This window comes from Littorina saxatilis, linkage group LG10, assembly GCF_037325665.1.
Source record: "Littorina saxatilis isolate snail1 linkage group LG10, US_GU_Lsax_2.0, whole genome shotgun sequence".
NCBI lineage: Eukaryota > Metazoa > Mollusca > Gastropoda > Littorinimorpha > Littorinidae > Littorina > Littorina saxatilis.
Window position 1 is genome coordinate 9895913 of NC_090254.1, and position 25895 is coordinate 9921807.

At 41.8% G+C, this 25895-nt stretch overlaps 2 protein-coding genes across 2 annotated transcripts; one reads left to right on the forward strand and one right to left on the reverse strand.

The window, feature by feature from the left end:
• Positions 1-3447: 3447 nt before the first annotated feature.
• On the forward strand, positions 3448-7747 carry LOC138978125 (uncharacterized). The gene is made up of 3 exons (XM_070350768.1): positions 3448-4559; positions 4941-5125; positions 5643-7747. Exons 1-3 carry the CDS (start codon positions 4447-4449, stop codon positions 7061-7063), a joined length of 1719 nt encoding a protein of 572 aa, XP_070206869.1. The 5' UTR covers positions 3448-4446; the 3' UTR covers positions 7064-7747.
• A 109-nt stretch (positions 7748-7856) lies between these two features.
• On the reverse strand, positions 7857-12560 carry LOC138978126 (uncharacterized). The gene is made up of 3 exons (XM_070350770.1): positions 12423-12560; positions 11709-11901; positions 7857-11158 (listed from the first exon to the last, which is right to left on the reverse strand). The coding sequence occupies exons 2-3, from the start codon at positions 11892-11894 to the stop codon at positions 9830-9832; spliced, it is 1515 nt and encodes a 504-aa protein (XP_070206871.1). The 5' UTR covers positions 11895-11901; positions 12423-12560; the 3' UTR covers positions 7857-9829.
• Positions 12561-25895: the final 13335 nt, after the last annotated feature.

A 25895-nucleotide genomic window follows, 5' to 3' on the forward strand; every position in this document is an offset into this window, starting at 1 on the left:
GTCACCTCTGCGAATGCTGTCGAAGAATCTAACCGAAAGTAAACATTCTGGGAATCTACGCGCATCGGCCTTGACGCAAGTTCAATACTGAGCCAGTGAGCGCGCCGCGGCGAAGTTGGCCGCTGTAAGTCTCGCAGCGCTGGCTGGCTGAGCGAGTTGCGTGTCCATCCATATTAGGTCCAAGCCGCACCGTAGATCAGATTAGTAGGTGCTTGATTTTGGTATTTTGAATTTACATAACATTAAACCTTTCTTGGGGTTCATGGTCATGGCAACAGCCATAATAATATTATATCATGTATAATATTACATTTCAGCATATTTGAATTACATGTCATCATACCAAACTGTCATACATTTTTATTCCTACATCATTCTGATTGATCACAACCAAACCTACTATCAGTGGACACATCCAAATGTAAGCGCCTGTTCTTGACAACTTTTAATCGATCTAAAAATAGCAACTTGCTGGGCCCTTTGCCGCCAACAGACACTGTTTGGCCTGTAGGTAAAATGTACAATGTATTTTCTGATTTGTGCACAAAAGCTTTTTTTCTTTTTTCTTTTTTTTAACATAACAATGTTTAATGTCACTGTATGTTTAAAAGACCATGGTCATATTTGTAAAAAAAAATGTTAAATTAGAAAATAAATAACATTTTGGTTCATGATTTTTCCTACACCTGTGCTAAAAATAAGAAATAAAAATGTCGGGTATATAAGTCACTCAAATACAGCTAGGTATGAATGGCTCGGTTTGAGTTTGTTGCAGTTGACCCTGCACAATGCGACATATCATGTTTTTGTTGAACAATTTTGACGTCACCCCTCCCATAGGGTGACGTATTTCACAACTTCCTGTGTTACACAAACTCTGTGATGACCAATTTTGACGTCACCCCTCCCATAGGGTGACGGATTTCACAACTTTCTACAGATGAACAATGTTGCCTTCACCCCTCCCATAGGGTGACGGATGTCACAACTTCCTGTGTACACAAACTGATGACGTATTTCACAACAAAATGGCGCTGCCCATGGTCAACCTCTAAACTATCCGTATAGAATGGGGGCGTCCTCGCCCCCATAAAAATAGCGGAGGGGAAGTAACTCTGGTCACGCTGACAAATAAACTTCATGGAGACAGTAAACACGCGTCGACATCGCTGGTGTAGCTTTCCGAAATTAGTCTCCCGCGAAAAAAACCAAAAACAACCCTCGAGCGTTGCATAACCAGTCGTAGGCTACCGTTTGTAAAACGATCAAAGTCATACCCTTTTGCCTTTCAAGTCGTACGTTATTATACCTCTTGGCAAAATAATTGTTACTTACCGACACCCTTTCAAAGAGCGTCTCGTACGTGATTTGGGGGGTCAGAGGGTATAATACCTCCAATTTTACGTGATGTGGAACCCTGACGCTGGAATGCAGGCGTTAGATCGACGTTACAGGACTGAAGCGACTGAAGCTAACAGTCTGAGCGGATATATCCGTACTTGGTCAAATAGAGCCATACAGTAATTACAGTCTTGGGTCGAGCGTTTGAAAATGACTGAGCCTGAAGGCGGGTGTAACTCAAAGTTACACCTCTTGGTATCAGTCTGCCTCAGAGATGAGGACGACAGTTGGCCAGATGGCCAGAATAGCGCGCTGCATTTTCCTGCATAGAACCAAGGCGGCGTCTGCCGCGACGCTGCCTGAGCTAAACATTGGCGGGCACTGCTCACAGCCCGGCACACGGCACTGTACACATTCCTCGTCCCTTCACCTCTCTCGCCACCATCCGCCCTACCCTTGGTCTCATGCCTGCAAATGAGTGGGTACGGATATATCCGTACCTGGGAGACAATGAGTTAATTAATGAAGAGAGTCCCTACTCAAAAGGCGACTCGGGTCATTCCATACAAACCTACAACGTACAGGATGAAAAGGTTATCGACATCGATATGGCATATTTATCATACGAAGTGAACACAGGTTGTTTTCATCAAAAGAAAGAGGCAGGGACACAAGATATAGTGTATGCGGGGGGTTCGAACCCGAGACTGACCATCCACTTCAACTCAGTGCATGAGTAGACAGGGCTAGGCGGATGCACCACCACCTGCCTGCCCAGTCGAGTCAACGCCGAATCGCCAACAGCCGCCACGGTATAGTATCGCCTTAGCCAATATTGTTGTCAAACTTTAAATTCAAAGAGGCCAAAGTCGACTGCTTTTACCCAACAGCAGAGGCATATGACTATGGCTAATAAAGGCACTGACTCGCGAATTCAGTCGAGGCAAAGTGGCATGCATTTTGAATAAAATCAAAAACATTCAGCAACATAAAGTCACGCGCAGCCTTCTCGGCAACACCAAGAAATTGTTCCCCCTGTCACCTATCCCACAATCAATAGGATTAGGATCTCGATAGGACCTACCTATATGTATATTACAATGACGCAGTGATAAGGTTTACAAACTTACAGGTAAATACCTAGGCCTACTGATTTAAGGACCAGGATTTTACCCCTGAATGACGCACAGCAAGAGATTGTCATGTGCCGTGCGGTTCAGTCGCAGAACCATTTTAGCTTTAAAGACCAACCAGAGAGCAAAACTTGTTTCTGTCCAAAACATTTTTGTCACAACACAGGTTAATATTCCGAAAGCGATTTTGCAAAATTTTGTGTTGCTGATTTTTTATTTAATAAAATCCGATTTTGCGCACCTGATCAAACTGCACCGGGCGGCCCTGAGGCCAGTGACGTCACTCGTGGAACATCATGGCGGACGGTTGTAACTCTGCGGTTGTATCTTCTACCGAAACAGACGTTCCCCCTTTCAAACGGCGAAGGAAAGTCGGTTACTACTGTGCAGTTGCGGAGTGTAACAGCAAGCATGCTGATGGTTTTACATTGCATCAGTTTCCTACTGATGCAGAAACTCGGCGACAGTGGATTAAATTCGTTCAAACTGACTTGCCGAGCAGATTTCGGACCAAGTTTTGGTACGCCGAACCAGAACTCACGGATATGCAGTCTGCACTTCACTACGGATTGCTATCCAAGAAAGATTGCACTGGCTGCAAGTTTTGGACTTAAAGCAAAGATGGTTTTAAACCATAAATCAGTGCCAACAGTGCAAAAAGACGCAACTAGGCCTACTACTGTCGGACTTGTCTACACGGTGACCACCCAAGGGATCGGCCCGCGAAAGTAGTCGTTATGGACAGGCGGTCACAGTGGAAAGGGGAATTATAATAGAAGACTAACTCGTCGGTCTGGGATCTTTCGGAGTGGTCGTTATGGGCAGACGATTGCTTTTGAGAGATGGTCGCAGAGGCAGGTTTGACTACAGGTATTTACCCCCGCCTTTCTTCACTCAGCTCTAAATGGGCCAAGGCTAATGGATTTATGTAACGGCCTACGCAGGTAGCGTCTAATCTAAGACAAGCATCAGCAATAGACCCTATCGATATTCCAAGTTCTCGCATCGCTCGCGACATCTCGCGCCGCGAGAACGGGATTTAAGAACCTAAAAGAGCTCGCGTGAATACTTCTGACCGTACTGTGCGACCTGCGAAAAGCGTATTCTCTGTACTTGCCGTTGGTTTTTAGTTCATAGATTCTTGTGAGAAAAAGTTTAGAAGAGATAGAAGTTCACCATGAACTTAGAAACCTTCCGGCTGTGGAAAGTTAAGCCACTTCAAGATTTTTTACGTGTAAGAGGCGTAAAAACAAGTGGTACGAAAGACGAACTTGTTGCCCTTGTGTTCGCGTGTCACATCATGGACATACCACCCCAGCCATCGGTCGAGGACAACAAAAAAACTCTTTCCAAAGAGTATGCCGATCTGTTGTTTATAGACGGGAACCGACTGCCGGATCCGTTTTCTGAGTTGAAGACAGGATGGGAGGACGAGTCTGGGTCTGCACGCAAAAAATGGCCCCCAACAATGTATGGTGACATGATCGAGTTCATGGCTGAATGGTGAGCGTTTTACTTGTCTGTTATAATAATTATACCTTCTCTTTAGTGTCTACACATGTGATGATTAAAGCAGTGACTGTTTATAAAGTGAAACATTTTGCTGTTAAAGGCGCGTTAAATCTTAAACTTTGATTTGAGTGAGGTGAAAAAGTCCACTGGCTACTCCTGTGTTTAATGTGACTGTAACTTTTTTTTTACTTTTAGTGTAACTGTAAGTGTAGTTACTAGTAGAACTTGAGAAAGTTGAAAGCATAGACAGTTATTTTCACATGTCTAGAGCTGCAGTGTACTCAAAAGTCAAAATCAAATCGGGTTATGTTTCATCTTTTCCAGTGGTGTTCCTGGACAACGCAGAAAGAAGATTCTTTCTGAGTACAAGGATGGAAAAGGATACAGCTACTTTGCAAGCGGATTCCTGCAGCAGGTCCAGTACCATCAAGTCTGCGAAGGAAGCAAGTTCTGCTTCTTGATGGCCAAGGCGACACCGTCCCAGAACATCAGGAACGTGCCTCACAAAGCTTGGGTCCTCATCGACAAGGAAAGTGGCCAGATTCGCAGTGCATACTGCACTTGTATGGCAGGGTAAGTGCATGTTAATTTGTAAAAACTATACTGTAAAAATGATTTACCTTTAAATGTATTCCTCATGTTGCAGGAGTTTGTATGTGTTAGCCCTTATACTATTAGAATTTATATTTAAACCAATCACATGCCTCTTGTTCAAGAGTGTAGATATATCATATATTAGTGTTACTCGCTAGTGCTGCTAAAGTCATGTACGTAAGTTGCCAAGTTTTTATTTTTGCACATTCATCTGCTGTGTTCAAATTCATATGGTCCAGGAGTGATCATATTTGTTTTTTTCCAGGCAATTTCCTGTTGCTGATGTTCTCCCCGATTTATTAAAATTATTGCACTCATCATACATTACACAGTTTACAATAATATTTATACTTTTTTCAGGATGTTATCCCAGTGCAACCATGTTGCTGCCATACTGTTCAAGGTGGACTGGGCCTGGTCAGTTTCGGAAAAGTCAGTCACCTCAAACCCTTGCCAGTGGGGGGTACCCAGCGCTAAAGTGGTGGAACCCAGCAAGATTGCTAATATGACTATCTACAAGCCCCAAGCTGAACAAAGCAGAGTTGGTAAGTACAGAAATTACTGTTTCATTTGGTGTTCAATTTCCTTCCACTAATACAGAGACTGGTAAGCTCATAATAATGTGTTCATATGGACATAGCTGCTGACTGCTATGCTACTTTTTAAGACAACTTGATACGCTGTTACCACATTTTTAATGATTTTATACCTGGTTGGCTCTTTATTTTTGATTTTTGCTCTGTGTAGCGGTCAGAATTTGTGTCTTAAAACATTGTCCATCCACCATAAAAAGTGATACTGCTGCGTGCAGACGCTCTTTATGGTTGTGGTGTTTAATTTTTTTTAATTCCTTGTTTGTATCGATTGAACGTGGGATTTTCCTTCTTTGAACCTTGTGACTTCAACAGATTTTGACATTTCATACATGTCACTGTCAGTCGCAGGCCTTTTCAGTACCGGTAGAACTTATTTTCTCTGTGATTATTTATATATGATATGACAGTTGGCACAAGTAGGATAAATGTTAAATTTGATTTTTTTCCTCCTTTCGTGTTTTTACAGAGCGCAACATCAACCATGCAGCGAAGAGGCTGTTTTCACCACAGCGGAGCCGAGAGGACACGCCTTTCACCCTCGACCAGTGGGCAGGTCTACTTTACGACAAGCAACAGGATGCTGTAGCGTTCAACTACGCCGTGCCCCACAGAGCTCCTGTCTACAGCGCTGAAGCAGACCTGAACGTGGCTTTGGAGGAGGAAGTGGAGACGGGTGCATGTGTACCGCATCCCCTTCCACATGTGGCCAAGGACTTCACATCAACGAACGAATTTGTCGACTTTATTCGTCAAAATCCAGGTGATGTGGCTGCGTTGGAGGAGGCAACCCGTGACCAGACGGGAGCAACTTGGCGGGAGCAGAGACATGGCCGGATTGGGGCATCTGTAGCCCATATGTGCAAATCGCGGATGGCGACTCTCCAAAAGAAAAAAGGGGACCACAGCAGTATCCTCAAAGCTGTGGAGACTGTCCTGGGTAAAGGACCGGACATCGGCAACTTGCCTGCTGTGAAGTACGGCCGCTTGAAGGAGGATGAGGCGAGGAGAGCATACAGTAAAACGCACAAGGAGCTCTACAAGCATGATGTGAATGTTTCATCGAGCGGACTTGTCGTTTGTGAGGACCGCTGTTATATCTCAGCCAGCCCCGATGGACTCGTTGATTGTGACTGTGGGAAGGGTTTGGTGGAGATAAAATGTCCCTTGTCAGGGGCAGGAAAGGCTCCAGGAGAGCACCTGGCCTTCCTGCATAAAGTAAATGGTAAACTTGTGCTCAAGCGAAGCCACGCCTACTTCACCCAGTGCCAGCAGCAGCTAGGTGTTACAAAAAGGGCTTTTTGTGACTTTTTTGTGTACTGTGGCCCAGGCTTCTCTTTCACAGAACGTATTGTTCCGGATCCAGAATTCATGTTAACAAGCCTTCATCTCCTGGATGCCTTTTTTATTCAGCATGTAGCTCCAGCTATGTTGGCTTTGTCTCATGAGATGATTACTGCGACAGCTGTGGAGGCCCCCAAGGATGTGCCACAAGATCCCATAACTGTGAGAACAGCTGATAATGCACCCCAGCCACAAGACCTAACCATAACTGTGAGAACAGCTGATAATGCACCACAGGTTCTGTTGTCTGTGTCTGTGCCAGTTCCAGACCAAGGCAAGTGTACGACTACGAGCACTGTTCATCTGCCAACCTCAATTGTGAAGAAAAAAAGGACTTTGCGCAAGAAAGGACAGTCTCACTCTCAGTCCAACATATACAATTGTGGCACTTGTTTCAAACTGTGTTTGGAGGTGGAGGACATCACACAGCCAGACCAAGAGAGTGTTGGCTGTGACAAATGTGGTGTATGGTTTCACTGCATCTGTGTGAATTTCAAAGATGTGAGTGCTAGCAAATGGTACTGCCCTCCTTGTATTATTTTGTAGTTCTGCTTTTATATTCTAGTTGACAACTTGTGTTCATAGCTTTGTGTCCTACTTACATTGAACAAAATACATAACTTTGTATGTTGTGCTCATTATGATTCAAAATATATACCAGGTTTTTGAGTTATCAGTAATCAAAAGTAATGCCACCTTGTAGAATTTCATACTTTTGATTAGACCACTGCTGTGAATCTGCAACTACAGTTTATTCCACCATGTGATGCATTTATGCAGCCTCTTGGGTTGAACGGTCAGAAAAGTGTAAGATGAACATTGGGGAAATAAGCGACACGTTTTGGCGAAAGAGTTATGAACTACACGCGTCTGCTCGGATGCGGTCGGTGCGACCGTTGTTATCTTGTCTGGTAGGAAGCGATTTTCCAGGGCTGCTTCTATTTTGGGGATTTTTTCCTTTGCAGTGGTCTTTTAAGACTTATTGTGATAGATTTAATCACAGAAATATTCCCAAAGCGATTTTAACAATCAATATATCGGCTATGACTGTATGTAGGTCTTAGATACCTACAGATGTGGTTATCATTGGTGCTTGTTTTGTTTTGAGACAGATGAAATTGAAACGGACCTCTTTTTTTGTTTGGGATAAAGCAGCTGTATTTTAGAATAAAGAAAAGGAACCATGTTTTCCAGACCTAAATTTTGAGTTCAAGTGTCTTTTTCCTGTTGGTTGGTGCCATGAGAATGTAAACTTCTGGGTGAATGATTAATGGAGTTAAACGATCACATTTCCACACACGCAACCTCCACGCATACAAATGCATAAAATCAACACATGTTTCAAGTCACACAATATTTATTCAGCAGACTGGGGTTTGGATTTACAGAAAATAAGCAGTGCACACAGAATGATCAATCAAAACAATGCGTCAAAAAAAATATGTGAAACACATATTGAAACAGAATGTACAGCTATTTGAAAATCAAGTGTTAAATAAGGAGCAGAAAAACCTGAAGGCCTGCATGTTGCGGTTCCATCATTTTGTAACAACACAAAGAAACCACATCAAATATCACTGGGAATGGAATTAACATATTTACACAAAACCACGGGAAAATAACAAAGATCAAAAACAACACGTCAAAAAAGCACTTTTTAAAACAGTACAGCCAATTGGAACAATAATACTGATTCAGTGGATTTACCACACACAAAAAAGTGCATCAAATAAAAGTAAGCGAATCATACACATTTTAATACTGTACAGCCAATTGGAACAAAAACACAGATTCAGCTTTGGGGTGTTGATTTACACAAAATAAGCTGTGAACATGCGTCAATATAAAACATGTAAACAGTAAAGCACACACACAATTTAATACAGCGCATCCAATTTTAAGAAAAAATACTGATTCAGCTGAGTGGGGCGTTTGGATAAATTTACACAAAATAAGCAGTGAACACAAAATGATCAAACAAAACAATGCATCAATTTTAAGTATGTGATTGTGAAGCACACAAACATTTTAAAACAGCACAGCCCATTGGGACAATAATACTGATTGAGCTGTGGGGGGAGTTCTCAGTTTTACTATCTCCAAAACTAAGAAAATGATTGTTAAAAAAGGAGCAGAGAATCTATGGAACCTGAGGCCTGCATGGTGCGGTTTCATCTTGAATTGTAACACAAAGAAACCACAGCAAATATCACTAGGACAATGTAACGGACTAAAATGAGTCAAAAATATGTACACAAGTATGTAAAGTGATGAAGATTCAATTGTAACGTAATAATCAAAAGTGTCTTTTTCCTGTTGGTTGGTGCCATGAGAATGTAAACTTCTGGGTGAATGATTAATGGAGTTAAACGATCACATTTCCAGATGCGGTTCCATCATTTTGTAACAACACAAAGAAACCACATCAAATATCACTGGTAATGGAATTAACATATTTACACTAAACAACCACAGCAAAATAACACAAAATGATCAATCAAAAACAACACGTCAAAAAAGCACATACACTTTTTAAAACAGTACAGCCAATTGTAACAATAATACTGATTTAGTGGATTTACCACCAAAAAAAAAAGTGCATACCAACTGATCAATCGAATCATGCGTCAAATAAAAGTAAGCGAATCACACACATATGTACATTTTAACCCTGACTGTTATAACTGTTGTGTTGTATCTCGTTGGGATCATATTTCATTATTTGTGTTTACCTCGTTCATTGTCATTTGTTTGTATATTTCGTTGCGAGTCCAGTATATTAGGTATTACTCGTAATAATCACAGCAAAATACCACCGGTACAAAAAAGTTCATTTACTCAGAGCATAACAAAAATTTTCCACCAAATGCAGAACAACCTGACCAAAGATAAATATATATATATATACACACACAACTAAACACATCCAGCACCCTTACACATCAGGAAACAAAAACTGAAGCTTCTGTGTGTCCCCCCTTTCACTGCAACAGCACAAGTTATACTTACTTCACAAGAGCCGGATGCAAGTTGCACACTGCGGCACAAACAACCACAATGTCGTCAATGACTGGCAGGAGATTGACTGGCAGAACGCATGTCAAAATCCGAAACCAGTTCATACGCCCAATGGCCCTTTCCACATGAATCCTGGCATTCGCAACTTTTTTGGTCTTGGCCACATCACTGCGAGTCATCTGGCCGAGTCCAGAAGCAGGTTCACACCTCGCACAAGGAGGTCAGACTTGATGGTGAAGCCTCTGTCGACTAAGACAGTGTCGCCTCGGTCGAGCTTATCGAGCACCCCAGAGTCTAAAGTGATGGCGCGGTCAGATGCACGCCCCCCCCCCAGACCTCTGACAAAAAGGAAATATGGCCATTTGGCGCTATGCATACAAGAAACTTGACAGTGTTGTGGGACTTGTATTGACTATATGTTTTTGCCTGAATTTCCAAATGACTTGGCCTTTCCAGGAAGACTTCAGCACAGTCCATAGTGCACCTGAGCCGGGGGTACTTTTCTGCCATTCCTGCCGGAATCGATTGTCTGGTTGCAAATATGTCTGGCCAATTTACCAAACTCTTCATCTGCTCCGACATGAATCTCAACCATGTTGTGATGGTGGTTGAGCAGGTGCTTATGGAGACACCAAAAAGACCAGAGAGAAAATCAGTGCTGAGTCCCTGTCTAAGTTTGACCATGGTCATTACAAATTCTGCCTTGAGGGGCAGTTTTCTGTTTGGCCCTGGCTTTCGTGGTGTACCGGCAAACTTTCGTCGAGCTTTCGTCGACACACATACCTGGGTTCTCTTGGCCCCTTGCCAGTACCGCATGCGTCGCGCCTTGCTCTGCAAGCTCGTAAAAACCCTGTCTAACAGCTGCTTTGATGGAAAACCTGTGTTCTGCCTCACGGCCTTGTTATTTTTCACAAACTGTGTCCATGGAATGTGATTGTTCTTCAAAACTTTCTCCTGAGTACTACACAATTCATTTTCTAAAACTTCTAGGGCAGCACTCACTGCAAAAAGTTTGCGTTTTAGTTCCACAATCACTTTGTCTTTTTCATCACAACATTTACATGCACAATTTGCAAAACACACTGAACTGTATGCATAGTTGTGATCACAGTTTGGTGATGCTGCTTGTGTATCAGGAGCTGCTGTAGCATCGGGAGATGCAGGCGCTTGTGCAGCTGTAGCATCGGGAGATGCAGGCACTTGTGCAGCTGTAGCATCGGGAAATGCAGGCGCTTGTGCAGCTGTAGCATCGGGAGATGCAGGCGCTTGTGCAGCTGTAGCATCGGGAGATGCAGGCGCTTGTGCAACAGGAGACCCACCTGCGGGTGCATCAGGAGATGAAGGAGGCGTCGCAGTTGTTTGTCCTGCTGGTTCATCACAGTTAGGCTGAGAGGTAGCAGCTGGCTCCAAATCAACGTGCTTTTCCTTCTTTGTGTGATGCTGGAATATATTGTGTGAGTTACACCGGCGTCTAGGGAGGCTCCGTTCCTTCACTTGCTTCCTGTTATGACCCAGGTCCAAAGTTGGGATGGTACCACCTGGAATGAAGTGTAGGGAGCACACACGACTTTCGTTGTTGGGTTCCCATCTCTTGTAGCTGCTGGCTGGATCTTTCCGATGCATCTGTAAAAACACAATTTTGCACAGGAATGTAACTATCTATCTCTATTTCCAACTCAAAATTGTTATTAGTACACGCATCATTGAGTGGACTGGACTCAATAGACCCTATCGGTATTCCAAGCTCTCGCAATCTTCAAAGGACAGCAAAGTATGTTGTACAGCTATCTCGTGCAAGCTGCAAAAGCCGAGGCTCAAAGTTCTCGGGACGTACAAAACATAACAAAGCGTGCTTCTTGCAGATATCTCTCGCAAAGGCTACTTTGATACCGAAAAGATCTATTGATTACACTTTAATATTTACCTTAAGTTTCAACACACTTATCTTGAGTCATGGTATTGCTCAGGTGTTCAAGTTCCTTAATATGTTTGAAAGTTTGCTTACAAGATTCGTGCCGTTGACAAACAGTGTACATTTTGCATTGGTTAGCTGCTGTTTATATTTGCTTTAAAAATTGGGAATTACAGAGCTTGCTTGTTGTTTTCTATGTTTTCTATGTTCTCGCCTCCTCAACTATTTTCACTGGGGTGGGAAAAGAGCATACAAAATTACCTGCTTGATCCATTCTTCACGCAGGACATGCTCTTTCTTTGCTGCTGGAAAGGGACGAAGTTCATATGGCCAGCCACAGTCACAGCTCCTCTGTGCAATGTGGTGTCTTTCACAAATTTCAGCTCCCCATTTCCTGAGCTTGGTTTCGCTGTTGCGGCAAGAAGTAACCGCACATGTTCTTGGCATGATGATCCTGGAGAAGCAAGATAAGTAAGTTGTGAAAATAACATTTAAGATAAATTGTAACCAATGATGATAACCAAAATGATAAATTCAGACAGGAGAAAAAGAGATTGAATCATTGATAGACTGTATAACATCTCCGAATCTCGATGGTCTCACCGTACACAGCCACCCCACACTGCAGCTGGTAAAGTGGTATCACTTTCATTTTTCAACCGCACATTTATCATCTAGATTCATACCAACTCACGAAGAAGTCAAATCAAAATGAATTTCCCCCCAAAAAGTGTAAACATATGTATGTCAAACAACCAGTCACAAATTATACATTTATTGCAATGTCCGCAGACTTTGGTCCGGACGAAAAAACTTCGATACCATGTCTCTCCGAACAGATAACATTGACTGAGCAGAAAATCATCGACTCACGAACTTGAAGTTGTTCGTAAAGATGGTGGACAAATTATACGAAGCCATTTAATTCCAACAGAGAATTCAAAATATAGTTTGCGACTTTGGAAATTGCCAAACCTTTCATCACGAAGCTTGGAAGTACAGGAACGCACGTTTTTCTGGTCGGTCCTAGCGTCGTCTCAGCCACTGCGAAAGCGAAACTCGGCTCAAAGGAGGATCGGAAATCTCGTCTCGCGAAGGCCGCGAGATTTTAACATCGCGAGAACTGCCGAGATACCGAAAAGGTCTATTTTCAAGGCTCGTTAACTGTTACTGCCTGGTGTTATTTTTAGAATGATGTGAAGACAGCGCCGGATATCCGGCACAGCTGATGTTATCTATAAAATAGCAGGGTGTGAAAATTGCACGGCACGTTAGTATTTTGATTGATGAAGACGGTATAAAAAGTGCGCATTGCTTATAATCATTCACTGCTAAACTTGAAAAGCTGGGTAGAGTCAGTACATTGATGATGTGATTAACCCTGTTCAGTAACTGGGTCACACCTGTGACGATTTACGAGCGGAAATAGACTACAGAATCTTTTAATTGCCCAAGGTTGGGAATTTGTTATGATATTGCGGTTAAGAGACAATCAATCCGACCATGTACACCAACACACGCATCATTAATACAAACTGATCAACAACATCAATTTAAAAACAACACTGGACAGCATTTAAGAATACATTCACTAAACTGAGCTAGCAGTATACACGCAAAGCTTCCTCACCTCAAGTCACACACACACACACACACACACACACACACTGGTACACACACGCACACACACACACGCACACACTCACGCACACACACGCACCACATCGCTGAATCATGCAGTTTTATAACGTGACAGAAATCGCAGTCGCTGTTAAAAATAAACAAGTCGCGTAAGGCGAAAATACAATATTTAGTCAAGTAGCTGTCGAACTCACAGAATGAAACGCAATGCCATTTTACTCGTAGCATCGTCAGGCCACCGCTCATGGCAAAGGCAGTGAAATTGACAAGAAGAGCGGGGTAGTAGTTGCGCTAAGAAGGATAGCACGCTTTTCTGTACCTCTCTTTGTTTTAACTTTCTGAGCGTGTTTTTAATCCAAACATATCATATCTATATGTTTTTGGAATCAGGAACCGACAAGGAATAAGATGAAAGTGTTTTTAAATTGATTTGGACAATTTAATTTTGATAATAATTTTTATATATTTAATTTTCAGAGCTTGTTTTTAATCCGAATATAACATATTTATATGTTTTTGGAATCAGCAAATGATGGAGAATAAGATAAACGTAAATTTGGATCGTTTTATAAATTTTCATTTTTTTTTACAATTTTCAGATTTTTAATGACCAAAGTCATTAATTAATTTTTAAGCCACCAAGCTGAAATGCAATACCGAACCCCGGGCTTCGTCGAAGATTACTTGACCAAAATTTCAACCAATTTGGTTGAAAAATGAGGGCGTGACAGTGCCGCCTCAACTTTCACGAAAAGCCGGATATGACGTCATCAAAGACATTTATCAAAAAAATGAAAAAAACGTTCGGGGATTTCATACCCAGGAACTCTCATGTCAAATTTCATAAAGATCGGTCCAGTAGTTTTGTCTGAATCGCTCTACACACACACACAGACACACAGACACACAGACACACGCACATACACCACGACCCTCGTTTCGATTCCCCCTCGATGTTAAAATATTTAGTCAAAACTTGACTAAATATAAAGATAACAAATTAAAACATGAAAATACAATAAACATAGATCTGATGGTCAGCGAATTATATCACACACACACACACACACACACACACACACACACACACACACACACACACACACACACACACACACACATACATACATACATACATACACACACACCTTTTTGGCTCACGTAAGTGTAGCCTATGCGATGATAAACTTTGTCTGTCTGTGCGTGCGTATGTATGTATGTATGTGTGTATGTCTGTGGTAGAAACTTTAACATTTCCGAGTCTATGGATTACGTCAGTCTCGGTCAAAAGTGTTCGACGTGTGTGATAGAAACTATTTGAAGACGTCACATTATGACGTAAGAGGGTCAGACGTCACGCAAAGGAATTACTGAAAGTCTCGGTCATTGTTATTGTGAGCGGGCCGAGACTTCTTGGCAGATCCAGGGTCTCGCTTTCTTGCATAGTTTCACCTATGCTTACTGTGTGTGTGTGTGTGTGTGTGTGTGTGTGTGTGTGTGTGTGTGTGTGTGTGTGTGTGTGTGTGTGTGTGTGTGTGTATGTGTGACGGAGTGATTGAGTTTGTGTTACTGTTTGTCGATTTCTTACGTGAGCCTTGAAGGCTTCGCCTCTTGTTATAAATAAGTATCACTGAACTGAGCACAATATGGAAGTTAAAGTAGATTAAGAGATACAGCTATCAGCACTTTTCTGCAATCAATAAAACCAGATCAGGGACGCGTCAGTCTGGAGACGTATGGATCACATGGCAGATGAAAACCACAGAATGTTGTCAGGCACTAACAGACAGACAGACAGACAGACAGACAGACAGAATCAAAACTTTAAATTAAATTAAATTAGATTCAAACTGCAAAGTCAGAACATTCGACAACTTCTCTTTTCATTGATGTAATTACATACATGTTACGAATGATACGGCTTGTATATGACTAAGTGCCAAAAGGTGCTCACAGAACAGAAGACGACTTTGTTTTACAATAAAAATGTTTCTAAAAACGTGTGTCTGCTGAAAATTGGTGTGTGTGTGGATGAATGTGCGAAGAGATAGTGGACATAATTTCGTGTGTCTGACTTGAACGGTTTTGAAGTTATCTTTGTTTAAAGTCAAAAATAACGCCAAAACCGGCCATCTGAAAAAGGACATCGTGATACCTCGTGTTTTGAATATGCCACAGAAAAATAACAAGAAGCACAAATGAATTGCATTTAGTTTGATTGAATGCCTGAAACATCGCTTTACAGACGAGACCAAACGTCAAATCTAAATCTCGAGAGAATTTTTTTTTTTCGATAACCGAATTTTAAGGTGTCGCACGCAAGATGATTCGTCATCACGGCATACATTTTTCAATCGCAGATATTTACTAAATTTCTTTTTCAAAAACTCTGGAATTGATGTCGACACGTCAAGCGATAACGGTGTATCAAACTGCTGTCTTTCAAGTAATCCAGCAAAGACTGCAGAACTTTTGAACAGCATTTTTGAAAACGATTTGAAAATTTCGTCATATCTTGCGTGCGACAAAATGTTCGGTAATTAACGGTTATTTTCTTTTAAAAACAAAATTTACATGTACAAATATCTACTTCATTTACGGAACCACGTGACACATTCTGTGTTCAAAATTTGTGAAGAAATCACGAACCACGATTGCGCTATCAAGTGTTGAAATTATGTCGTCAACATCTTTTCAGATCTTGCGTGCGACACCTTCTTGCGTTCAACATAAAATGTCACTACCTTATCGAGTTTAATGGGTAAAACTAACTATTTGTTGTCTTAGTTTAATCTTCTTAATTAAAAGCGTAATAAAACCGAACTTCTAAGATGAATTTTAATTGAGATTAGCGAAAGAGCGGGCACGCAAGTCGACCTTAAAGTAAAAGAATGATAACACGAGCGTTTGTCGTGTTGTCTTGCGTGCAACACATTGTCCAAAAAGGAAAATGTATATTTTTCTCAGACGTTTTTTAAGTTGAAACCTTGAAACTTCACACACATTTGGGGTTTAATCGCCCCCATGCATGGTAAAAGTCTTGTTGACCCTTGTCAGATTTCAAGGTCACGGCTGGGTCACATGTGGTTCAGAAAACGGATGAAACATATTTTTTCAGAGATTTTTGAAGCTAGAACCTTCAAACTTCAAACAACGCTTTTGCTTAATGATTGTTCAACATGGAGAATTCAAGGTTGATCCTTGAGAAATGTGAAGGTCATAGCAGGGTCTCGTGTGGGTAAAAATGAGATTGTTCGGACACTGCATGTAGCATGGAACGACAAAACATAAGTCATGTCATATTTCAGATATCAGTACATTTACAAATGGACAACACCAGCAAACATGAACCAAGTCTGGTCGACCTTAGTCAAATGTCAAGGTCAAAGTGGCGTTATGGTTTGGGTAACAAAAAAAGGAAATTGTATTGAACTTCAATTTATATAAAACCAAAGTCTGGTTGATCTGTTTTAAGATTTAAGGTCAAATCTGTTATTTAAGGTCAAATCAAATAGAAATTTGTTGATGCTTAAATCTTTGAAACTTCCAACAGGTTTGAGGTTTGACAACTTCTGGACTTTGAAATCTGGTATGGTTGATCCTGGTAATATTAATTGGTCAAAACATCAAGATCAACAATTATAAAATAAACACTTTCACCAATGTCAAGTGAGCAATAGCAGCAAACGTGAGTCTTATAAAGATTATCACTTTTTGTGTGACCTCAACTTGACCCCTCTGAATGCTCTCAATCATGGAAATTGACCACACTTTGATTATAACCAAACAACATCAAAACTTTGGAATGTGTGAAGTTTCAAAGGTGTTGCTTAAAAGGCGTTCGTGAAAATGACAATTGTATGTGTCTGACTTCAATGCGACCCCGCTGCGACATTGACGTTTAATTTTATCAACCAGACTTTCATCATGTGTGAATGACTTCAAACACTATAAAACTAGTTGAAGAAATTGACAATTTTTCAAAGTTTAAGCCAGATGGCACTGCTGTGACCTTGAAATTTGACAAACATTAACCAGGCGGTCACCTTTTTTAGAAAATATCCTTAAAGGATCTTTAACCTTACTGTGACCTTGGAATTTGATGAGGTTTAATTTAACTTGCGTAGTGTGCCAAGTTTCAAGGCCCTAGCTTCAAAAACATATGAGAAAACCTCATTGAAAAATGTATATGTTTGACCTCAACGCGACCCTGCTGTGACCTTGACTTTTTCAACCAGACTTTAATCGTGTGTGAACATTATACACTAGAACTGTGTGTATTTTCAAAGCTCGTGCTATAAACGCGCTGAATAAATTGAAAATATTCCACATTTGGTCCAGATGTGACCCCGCTGTGACCTTGAACTTTGACAAAGATTAACCAGCAGGTCACTTTTAATGAGGTTTTATAAAAATGCTGAAAGTATGTGAAGTATGTAAAGTCTAACTGATCTAGTATTAAAACATGTAAGACGTGACAACGACAATTCTCCAGTTTGCAAAGGAAATTTAACCTCGCTGTGACCTTGAAATTCAATGTTGTTTAATGTGATGTGCACCATACCTGGAGGTCATTATACTTTGGTTGTGTGCCAAGTTTCAAAGCCCTAGCTTTAAAAACGTGCGAGATAACCTTAATGCTATGACTCAGTGCCGTTTTGAATGATATAACGAACAAAATTATCGTTATTTGTAAAATCATTTGGGTAAATTTATCTTTTCTTTTCGTAATTGGGTTCCAGCATCTGTTGTCTTAACAAAAATCACAATATCACTCGTGTTTGTCAACTTTTATTTTTTAGCCCCTTTGTCCGCTTTTCGTGCGCACCTTTTGGCACTTAGTCATATATAATCAGGGGTCGGTGTTGGCAGGATTTATTTTCTTCGGCAAAAAAATGTTTGTTTCGGCAATTCTCAGAAGTTTTCGGCATTACTTGGTAGCAGCTTCCCCCATCACAGAAAAAGGTCGGTAATTCTGCCTCAGTTAATGACGGCGACGTTTTGGGCGAATTAAAATAAGTGTCGGCGTTTTACGCTGACTTCCAACGCCAAACGACACCATGATTTGTCGATGTAAGTTAAATCCAGAAGTGCTCGTGTTATGATTGACCCCCCGTCCTCAAATAATAAATCTGTCAGGTCTGACTGTACATATAGTGACTAGTCTTCACCTCTCCTCACGTTTCTTACATACACTGATATCATTGGCACAATGGGTCAAAAATCCCAAAAATAAGGCCTTAAAAAAATAAGCCCTTATTTTCAAAATAAGGCCTTATTTTTGGAAATAAGCCCTTATGTTCGAGAAATAAGGCCTTATTTTGAAACTAAGGCCTTAAAGGCTGCCATATTCGTAGCGTTCATTAACTAATTCATATTGTTTACATGTGCCAATAATGTTATAAAACTGTACCTAAGGGGATATAGTAGCTTTCGAACACAGAAAAAATTATTTCAGTATTGCAAAGTGATGTTGATAGTGTCGAATGTAAACAAAACAGTCTCAAACGCCATCTTTGGTTTACAAAACGTCACGAAGTGACGCCAACGGTCTAAAAATAGCCCAAGTCCTGGAGAACTGTTGCTAAACAATGCAATAAAGAAATAATTATTTCTCGTAATTGGTAAGGACTTCAAACCTAAAACTTTGCAGGAAGCTTAATTTATACATTCCCGCAACGATGGGAAAAGCCCTGGAAGTAATTAAACTGATTAAATAGAACTATGTCAGCCGTTAATTCTCTATAGTCAATAAAAATGAGGGCGTAAAGAAATAAGGCCTTATTTATTTTAAGACCTTAATAAAATAAGGCCTTATTTTCGATAAGGCCATAGGAAAATAAGGCCTTAAAAAAATAAGCCCTTAAAAAAATAAGGCCTTAAAAAAAATAAGGCCTTTTTTTCTGCGCATCACTACTGCTCACCCTAATAGCAGCACACAATAACTTAATGACACATGTATAGACGACAACACACACGCACACATATATACACTCATACGCACGCGCACACTCACGAACGCACATATGCGCGAAAAAAGAGATAATGAATGGAACAAGAGAAAATATTTCCAAACGATAAACATTATGACACTGGTTAAAATCGGTTGTCGTACCTGGACTCTCCTGTACACCTGTACCTACCCTAACGCATTTGCAAACACACACACACACACGCACACGCACTCACACACACGCACTCACACACACAAACACACAAACCTAGACACACAGACACATAAAGACATTACAACACACAAACACACACACACGCACGCACGCACGCACGCACGTACGCCCTCTCTCTCTCTCTCTCTCTCTCTCTCTCTCTCCCTCTTTCTCTCTTTCTATCTCTGTCTGTCGGTCCGTCTGTCCGTTCGTTCGTCAATCCGTCTGTCTATCTGTCTGTCAGTCCGTCTGTTTGTCTGTCTCAGCTCTCTCTCTCTCTCTCTCTCTCTCTCTCTCTCTCTCTCTCTCTCTCTCTCTCTCTATCGCCGCTCTCTCTGTGTACCAGCATACAACTGAGAGGCGAAAAAATAAGGCCTTAAAAAAATAAGGGCTTATTTTTGTATGGGCTTATTTTTTTAAGGCCTTATTTCCAATATGACCTTAGAAAAAAAAGGCCTCATTTTATAAATAAGGCCTTATTTCTTGAAAATAAGCCCTTATTTCCTGAAATAAGGCCTTATTCATTTAAGGCCTTATTTTTGGATTTTTGACCCTTTGTGCCAAGGATACATACTTCATCCTCACAGTACCTTTACGAAGTCTCCAAGTGTACCTTATCTTTATGAGCCCCGCAGCGGGAGGAAGACTAGCTACCCCAGCTTTGCACAGATGCAATAAACACGGCCTTTTACCCTCGCCCATTGCGCCGTAAATCTGGCATGGCGCCGGATATCCAGCAAAACCTCGCACTTCTTCTCAAAGAACGTAAAGCTGCCACACTGGGCTGAAAATAATTCTCCAGCCAGCTGTGCGTGTAAAAAGACGGTTGATGGAGCGTGCATTGCATCCGCTGTCGCATGTTTGATACATCGAGATTTGTTTGTGTTTTTTGTTTTTATATGCATGGGAAATAAATGCTCTGTTTGGAATTTTGTCAAAATGGGCATTAGGATAATAATATCTGTTTTTTTCCTCAGCAGTGTGAGCTACGAAAGTAAGAAATAGAACTTAGTGACATTAATACCACGGATGCACGTGCAAATACAGTATTTGTTTTAAACAGTATGTGCACGGCGATGTAAAAAGCAGAAAATCTGAGTGGGTGTGTGTGTGTGTTAGCGTGTATGTGTGTGTAAGTGTGTGTGTGTGTGTGTATGTATGTATTTGTGTTCGTGTGGCTGATGGGGTCTAGTCGACCAAAACTGAGAGTGGGATTCCCTGTAGGTGGAGTTCATGTAGGGGGAGTTCCCTCACAGGGTGGAGTTTTTCAATAAAACTTGCAAACCATACTCGAATTTCTAAGAAATATCAAAAAAGATCGAAAAACATCAAATTCGACCGATGTCGCTAAGCATCACGTGACACGACTTTCAGCGATATCAGCGAAACGCTACACGGGAACTACACCCTGTGGTATTCCCTGTGTGTGTGTGTGTGTGTGTGTGTGTGTGTGTGTGTGTGTGTGTGTGTTAGTGTGTGTGTGTTAGTGTGTGTGTGTGTGTGTGTGTGTGTGTGTCGTGTGTGTGTGTTTACGGTATGTGTTGCGGCAAGCGTGTGGCGACGATTCCAAAGCCGGGTTTAAGGACAAAGTTAAGTTTGATGAAAGCAAAGTTCACACTACAATACATGATATCTCAGTGTACGTTTTTTATGAGACCGACTCAGCATTGTTAATTGTCTCTGAGTACCCATGTGTCGTAAATAACATCCATTGGACACTGAATTTGACAGCAAGCCGGACAAGAGCTGACCGTCTCATTCATCATCATAACTTTACTGACCTGACCCCACGCCACACCAAGGGTACTTACGAAAAGCACAGCTCGTGTTACAGTGCCCCCTCCCCCTCCCTCCCCCCACTCCATTCTTAGGATTTTCTCAGGATTTATGTTCATAATCACTGTTAATAATCATTCATGTACCCCAATTTTGAGACTCAGTCGCTACACTGTTCAGATGTTTGCGGCCATTCTTTATACACTAGGCGGGTTCCACTGTATAATAATAATAATAACGATTACTTATATAGCGCGTAAACCTCGTGGTGACAAGCCCAGAGCGCTTTACACTTACATAATCATAATACAAACAAGGAAAGAGAACTAAATCCGAATAAATTCAAACATGGTCACACACACCCACACACGCCCGCACACACACACGCACGCACACACACACACGCGCGCGCGCGCACACACACACAATCTTTCTTTCGTCATTGTCAATGTTCAGGTAACCCGCAATGTCATTCCATGTACGCATAACGGTTATTCTAGTACAACACTCACAGGCACATACACATCTTCACGAACGCCACACTTTACTGAGTAGATAATACACGTGGCAGCGCCAATGACTCACCGATCATGGGATCTCCTTCAGCGGTCTAACTTAAACATGTGTGTTATAAGGTCAGTGGTGACCATTGACCTTCAGCAAAGTCTAATGAGCCACACTAAAGCTGCGTTTCCATTTATGAGAAAACGTCACTAGGAAAAACAGTTAAAGACATATACACATTTTCCAGTTTTCAGAATTGTTTTACCCACAAAGCAACATTTGTATCTCTCCAACTGTTTTAGAGAAAATCGTTTCGAACAAAACATCTATAGATCAGAATGTCAAAAACAATTCTACAAAAGTTCAAATCATTCTGATGAATAATGTTGAAACTATCTTGTCATCCGTGAACTAACATGTTTCGATTTAACGCTTTGCTCAGATTATTCATTTAATTTTTTTGTTCAAAGTCAATCTAAGAGCAATTTTGTTTTGCAACTATTACTCTACGACATACATTGAAGCAAAAGCACACCAAATTTCAACACAAACAGTTCTGATTCATGAATGCTGGGGTCAAATGACTTGGATAAGAACAAGAGGCGAAGCCTTCAAGGCTCACGTAAGAAATCGACAAACAGTAACACAAACTCAATCACTCCGTCACACATACACACACACACACACACACACACACACACACACACACACACACACACACACACAGTCACATTAAGCATAGGTGAAACTGTGCAAGAAAGCGAGACACTAGATCTGCCAACTAGTCTCGGCCCGCTCACAATAACAATGACCGAGACTTTCAGTAATTCCTTCGCGTGACGTCTAACCCTCTTACGTCATAATGTGACGTCTTCAAATGTTAAAAGTTTCTATCACACACGTCAAACACTTTTGACCGAGACGTAATCTTCTTATGCGAGCTTTATCCATAGACTCGGAAATGTTAAAGTTTCTATCACACACACACACGCACGCACGCACAGACAGACAAAAGTTAGCATCGCATAGGCTACACTTACGTGAGCCAAAAACGGTGTATTATTCGTATCTCCCGAGCAATGACTGGCAAAGAGTTTCGAGAACGAAGTTTGTGTGAGAGACTTTAGAGCTAGGTCAGCAGTGGAGAAATACATGTAAGGTCACCGCCAGGTTTTGCATGTGTCGGTATCGTATATAATTAAAAGTACATCTGGACACAACTCCATTGCGTCTCGAATCACTATTTGTAATTATTCAATTATACTGTGGCTTTATAACTTGTTGTATAAGTTACAGGCCTCTTGGAATAACGAAACAACAACGGCTGCGACGAAAACGACACAGACAGACTGACAGACAGACAGGCAGGCAGGTGGGCAGGCACACACACGCACACACACTAACACTTAGCGCGGACACACTCACGCCAAGAGAGAGAGAGAGACACACACACACACACACACATGTAGGCAGGCACGCAGACAGTCAAAGGACAGAGGCAGAAACTGCGTCAGACAGAGAGAGAAATCAAAACTTCACTAAAATTAATGTAAAAAAAAAACCGGTGACACGCACGCACGCACACACACACCGTGACACACACACATTTCGCTTACCACGTCAGTGCACAGGGCAAAGGCGGAGACACCAAAATCTCCTCCAGATTATCCACCTGGACAAACATTCACAAAGCACAACAACGTTTCCCACAGTCGGTACCAACCTGTCGTCCAGTCGGAAATTAACGAACAACTGGCGGAGTTTCCAGACAGTGAAAACTGGAGAGATGGTCGGCTGTCCCGAGACAAGTTTTGTGTGTTGGCTGGACAAGTCATGACTGGTGACAAATGCGTGACAGTGTTTGTCGTCACGGCGCTGGGCAGTCAATGTATAATCTTTCACTGCTTCATTAGTCTGTGTGTGGGCTTGTAGGTCACAGGCACCAGCACATGGCCATAGGGAGGGGGGGTGGTGGGGGATGGGGGCGTTTGGAGGCGTTTGGAGAACATTTTAGGGATGTTTGACACTATACTGATTGGAAACTAATTTATGCAAGCAAAAGCATCCCGCAAAAAAACCCACTTTAATAGTGCATGACAATATGAATAAAGATTATTGTATTGTATTGTATTGTATTGTATTGTATGAGGGTGTTGGGGGGGGACATATGAGTTTTTTTTGACGCAATCAAGTTTCGACCAAAGCATAAGCACACACACACACACACAAACTCTTTAAAAGTATCCACCTGACTTTCTTTTTCTTTCTTCAAAATCCCAAATCATTTCCAGAAACCATTTTCCAACTTTACGGCATCTTTGCGCACAGGGATGAGGAGCTTGAAGCGGTATCTGACTGGTTGAAATCACAACAAATCTCAATTTCAACCAATCCGATACTGCGTACCAAGCATTCGATTGGCACCTAATTTCGCTTCGTACGTCTCGGCCCTGGACCCCAATAGGGACATTCCCCTTCCATAATCCTAGACACCCAGCGTTTTTGTCTCCTGATTTTCAATTATCAAAACTTCGATCTTTGATGAAGCCTGAAGGGAAAGCTAATTTTGTGATGTTCTGGGGCGCAGAAGACCCAAAATGCAGAGCGAGGATTACATCTGGGAACCAGATCTCAAAGCAGTGAAATGTGGTCTTCAGTTTGGAGTTTTCCGCCCTAAAGGCACAGTCCTTCCTATGTAAATTGTTGACATAACCATCGCAGATCTGGGCAGGCTTGTCACATGGAATATGGCTTGTCCCTCCACTTGGACTCATACCATGAATCATGTTTTTCTTCTTCTTCAGCGTTCGACGATGGCTGTGTCTAGATTCTTTGGCCCGTGATGTTGACGAAGTGGGCTGTCATTTCCAGGTCCTGAGTGCTGCCCCATAGCTTGGTGTGCAGCGATGTCCCTGTGGGCCAGACATGTTTCCTCTCACTGCAGTGGAGTTGGCAGGTCTGCAGGAAGTGGTCCGGTGTCTGGTCCGCCTCTCCACAGTGGCACAGGGCCGACTGTCTGATGCCGATCCTTTTTAGGTGGCTGTTTAGTCCACAGTGGCCTGTCCGGAGGCGGAAGACAATGGTCTGCTCGTGACAAGTGAGCTGATGGAGGGCATCTTCGTGTGGATTATATCCATTGTTTTTCTTTTTGAAGGTGGATTTTTGCCTGTTTCGGATTCACTGTAAGTGAGATTAGAGGGTTGCTGCTCAGTTTTGCTGCCCTCCTTTGCCAGCCGATCCGCCACTTCGTTGCCCACAATCCCCGTGTGTGCAGGGATCCACTGCAGAACAACCGCTGTGGTTTGGGCCAGTGTGTTGATGTTCTGCATCAGGTGTTCCATGGTCGAGTCTGGATTGCCCGAACACAAGGCCTGGAGTGCTGACAAAGAGTCTGAAAAAAAGACAGCTTTCTTGGGACAGTTTTCCCACTGCAGGACTGTCTCTGTGGCTTTGTGGAGTATGAATCTTGTTGATTTTGGACAATGTCCAAGTGGATCAATAGTCTTTGCCCCATTCTGATCATCATCGCTCAACGGCTATCGCCAGTTATCTCTCTGACCGGACGCTAAATCCCTACGCGAATCTATCAAAACAAGAATACAGAGTTATCTCCCATATGTTGTTTGCGAGCAGTGTTCGCGAGACTAAATGATTGCAGATTGGCCGACTTTGACAGTGATCTCCGTTCTGTTCTTCACAGTTATGATAAAGACATCGTTCTAAGGTCAAAACAAGTCGAAATTTTCAGTGGGACTGCTGCTGGAAGGAGACCGTAATATATGGTTGCATCACTACAGAAAAAATCGTCTGCTCCAGCGAGCGCGGAAACCAAATGGTTGATTATCACGTGACACTTATGCCATATTTAGAGTTGTTTGCACAGTAAATACAGCCGCAAAACATAGCTCGCTTGAAACTGTCTTACATATCAATTCCTTTGTAATTTAAAAATTACACAACACCATGAAAAATCATTATCGACGATCGCGAATCTGCTTATATCCATAACACATAACGAAAAGATCTAAATATGTAAAAAATCAATTTCTTACCCACAGAAAGAAAACCAAGGCATCCTGTCATTTTGACCTGAGGTCAGGATGCCTTTGCCCATGTTTCAAACTGGACAGGTCTGGGTTTGTCAACAGAACTTTTATTTTTTGACGGGAAGTACTTTTCCTTTGACAACTCTGTGTGGACTCTCCTCTTTAGCCCAATACATCTGTGTGCATACATGCGCATGATAAAGATCCCAAGTTCACAGCAAAAGCATCAAGGCTTAAAAAACATAAGAGCCCTCACACACACACACACACACACACACACACACACACACACACACACTTCCAAACCGACCAAC

Bases quoted from the DNA above. Each gene is read 5' to 3' on its own strand.
- LOC138978125 (XM_070350768.1), top strand. From the start codon at position 4,447: ATGGCCAAGGCGACACCGTCCCAGAACATCAGGAACGTGCCTCACAAA. The intron at 4,560-4,940 runs GTAAGTGCATGT...TACTTTTTTCAG, and splicing joins TACTGCACTTGTATGGCAGG to GATGTTATCCCAGTGCAACC. The intron at 5,126-5,642 runs GTAAGTACAGAA...GTGTTTTTACAG, and splicing joins AGCTGAACAAAGCAGAGTTG to AGCGCAACATCAACCATGCA.
- LOC138978126 (XM_070350770.1), bottom strand. From the start codon at position 11,894: ATGCCAAGAACATGTGCGGTTACTTCTTGCCGCAACAGCGAAACCAAG. The intron at 11,159-11,708 runs GTAATTTTGTAT...GTGTTTTTACAG, and splicing joins GTGAAGAATGGATCAAGCAG to ATGCATCGGAAAGATCCAGC.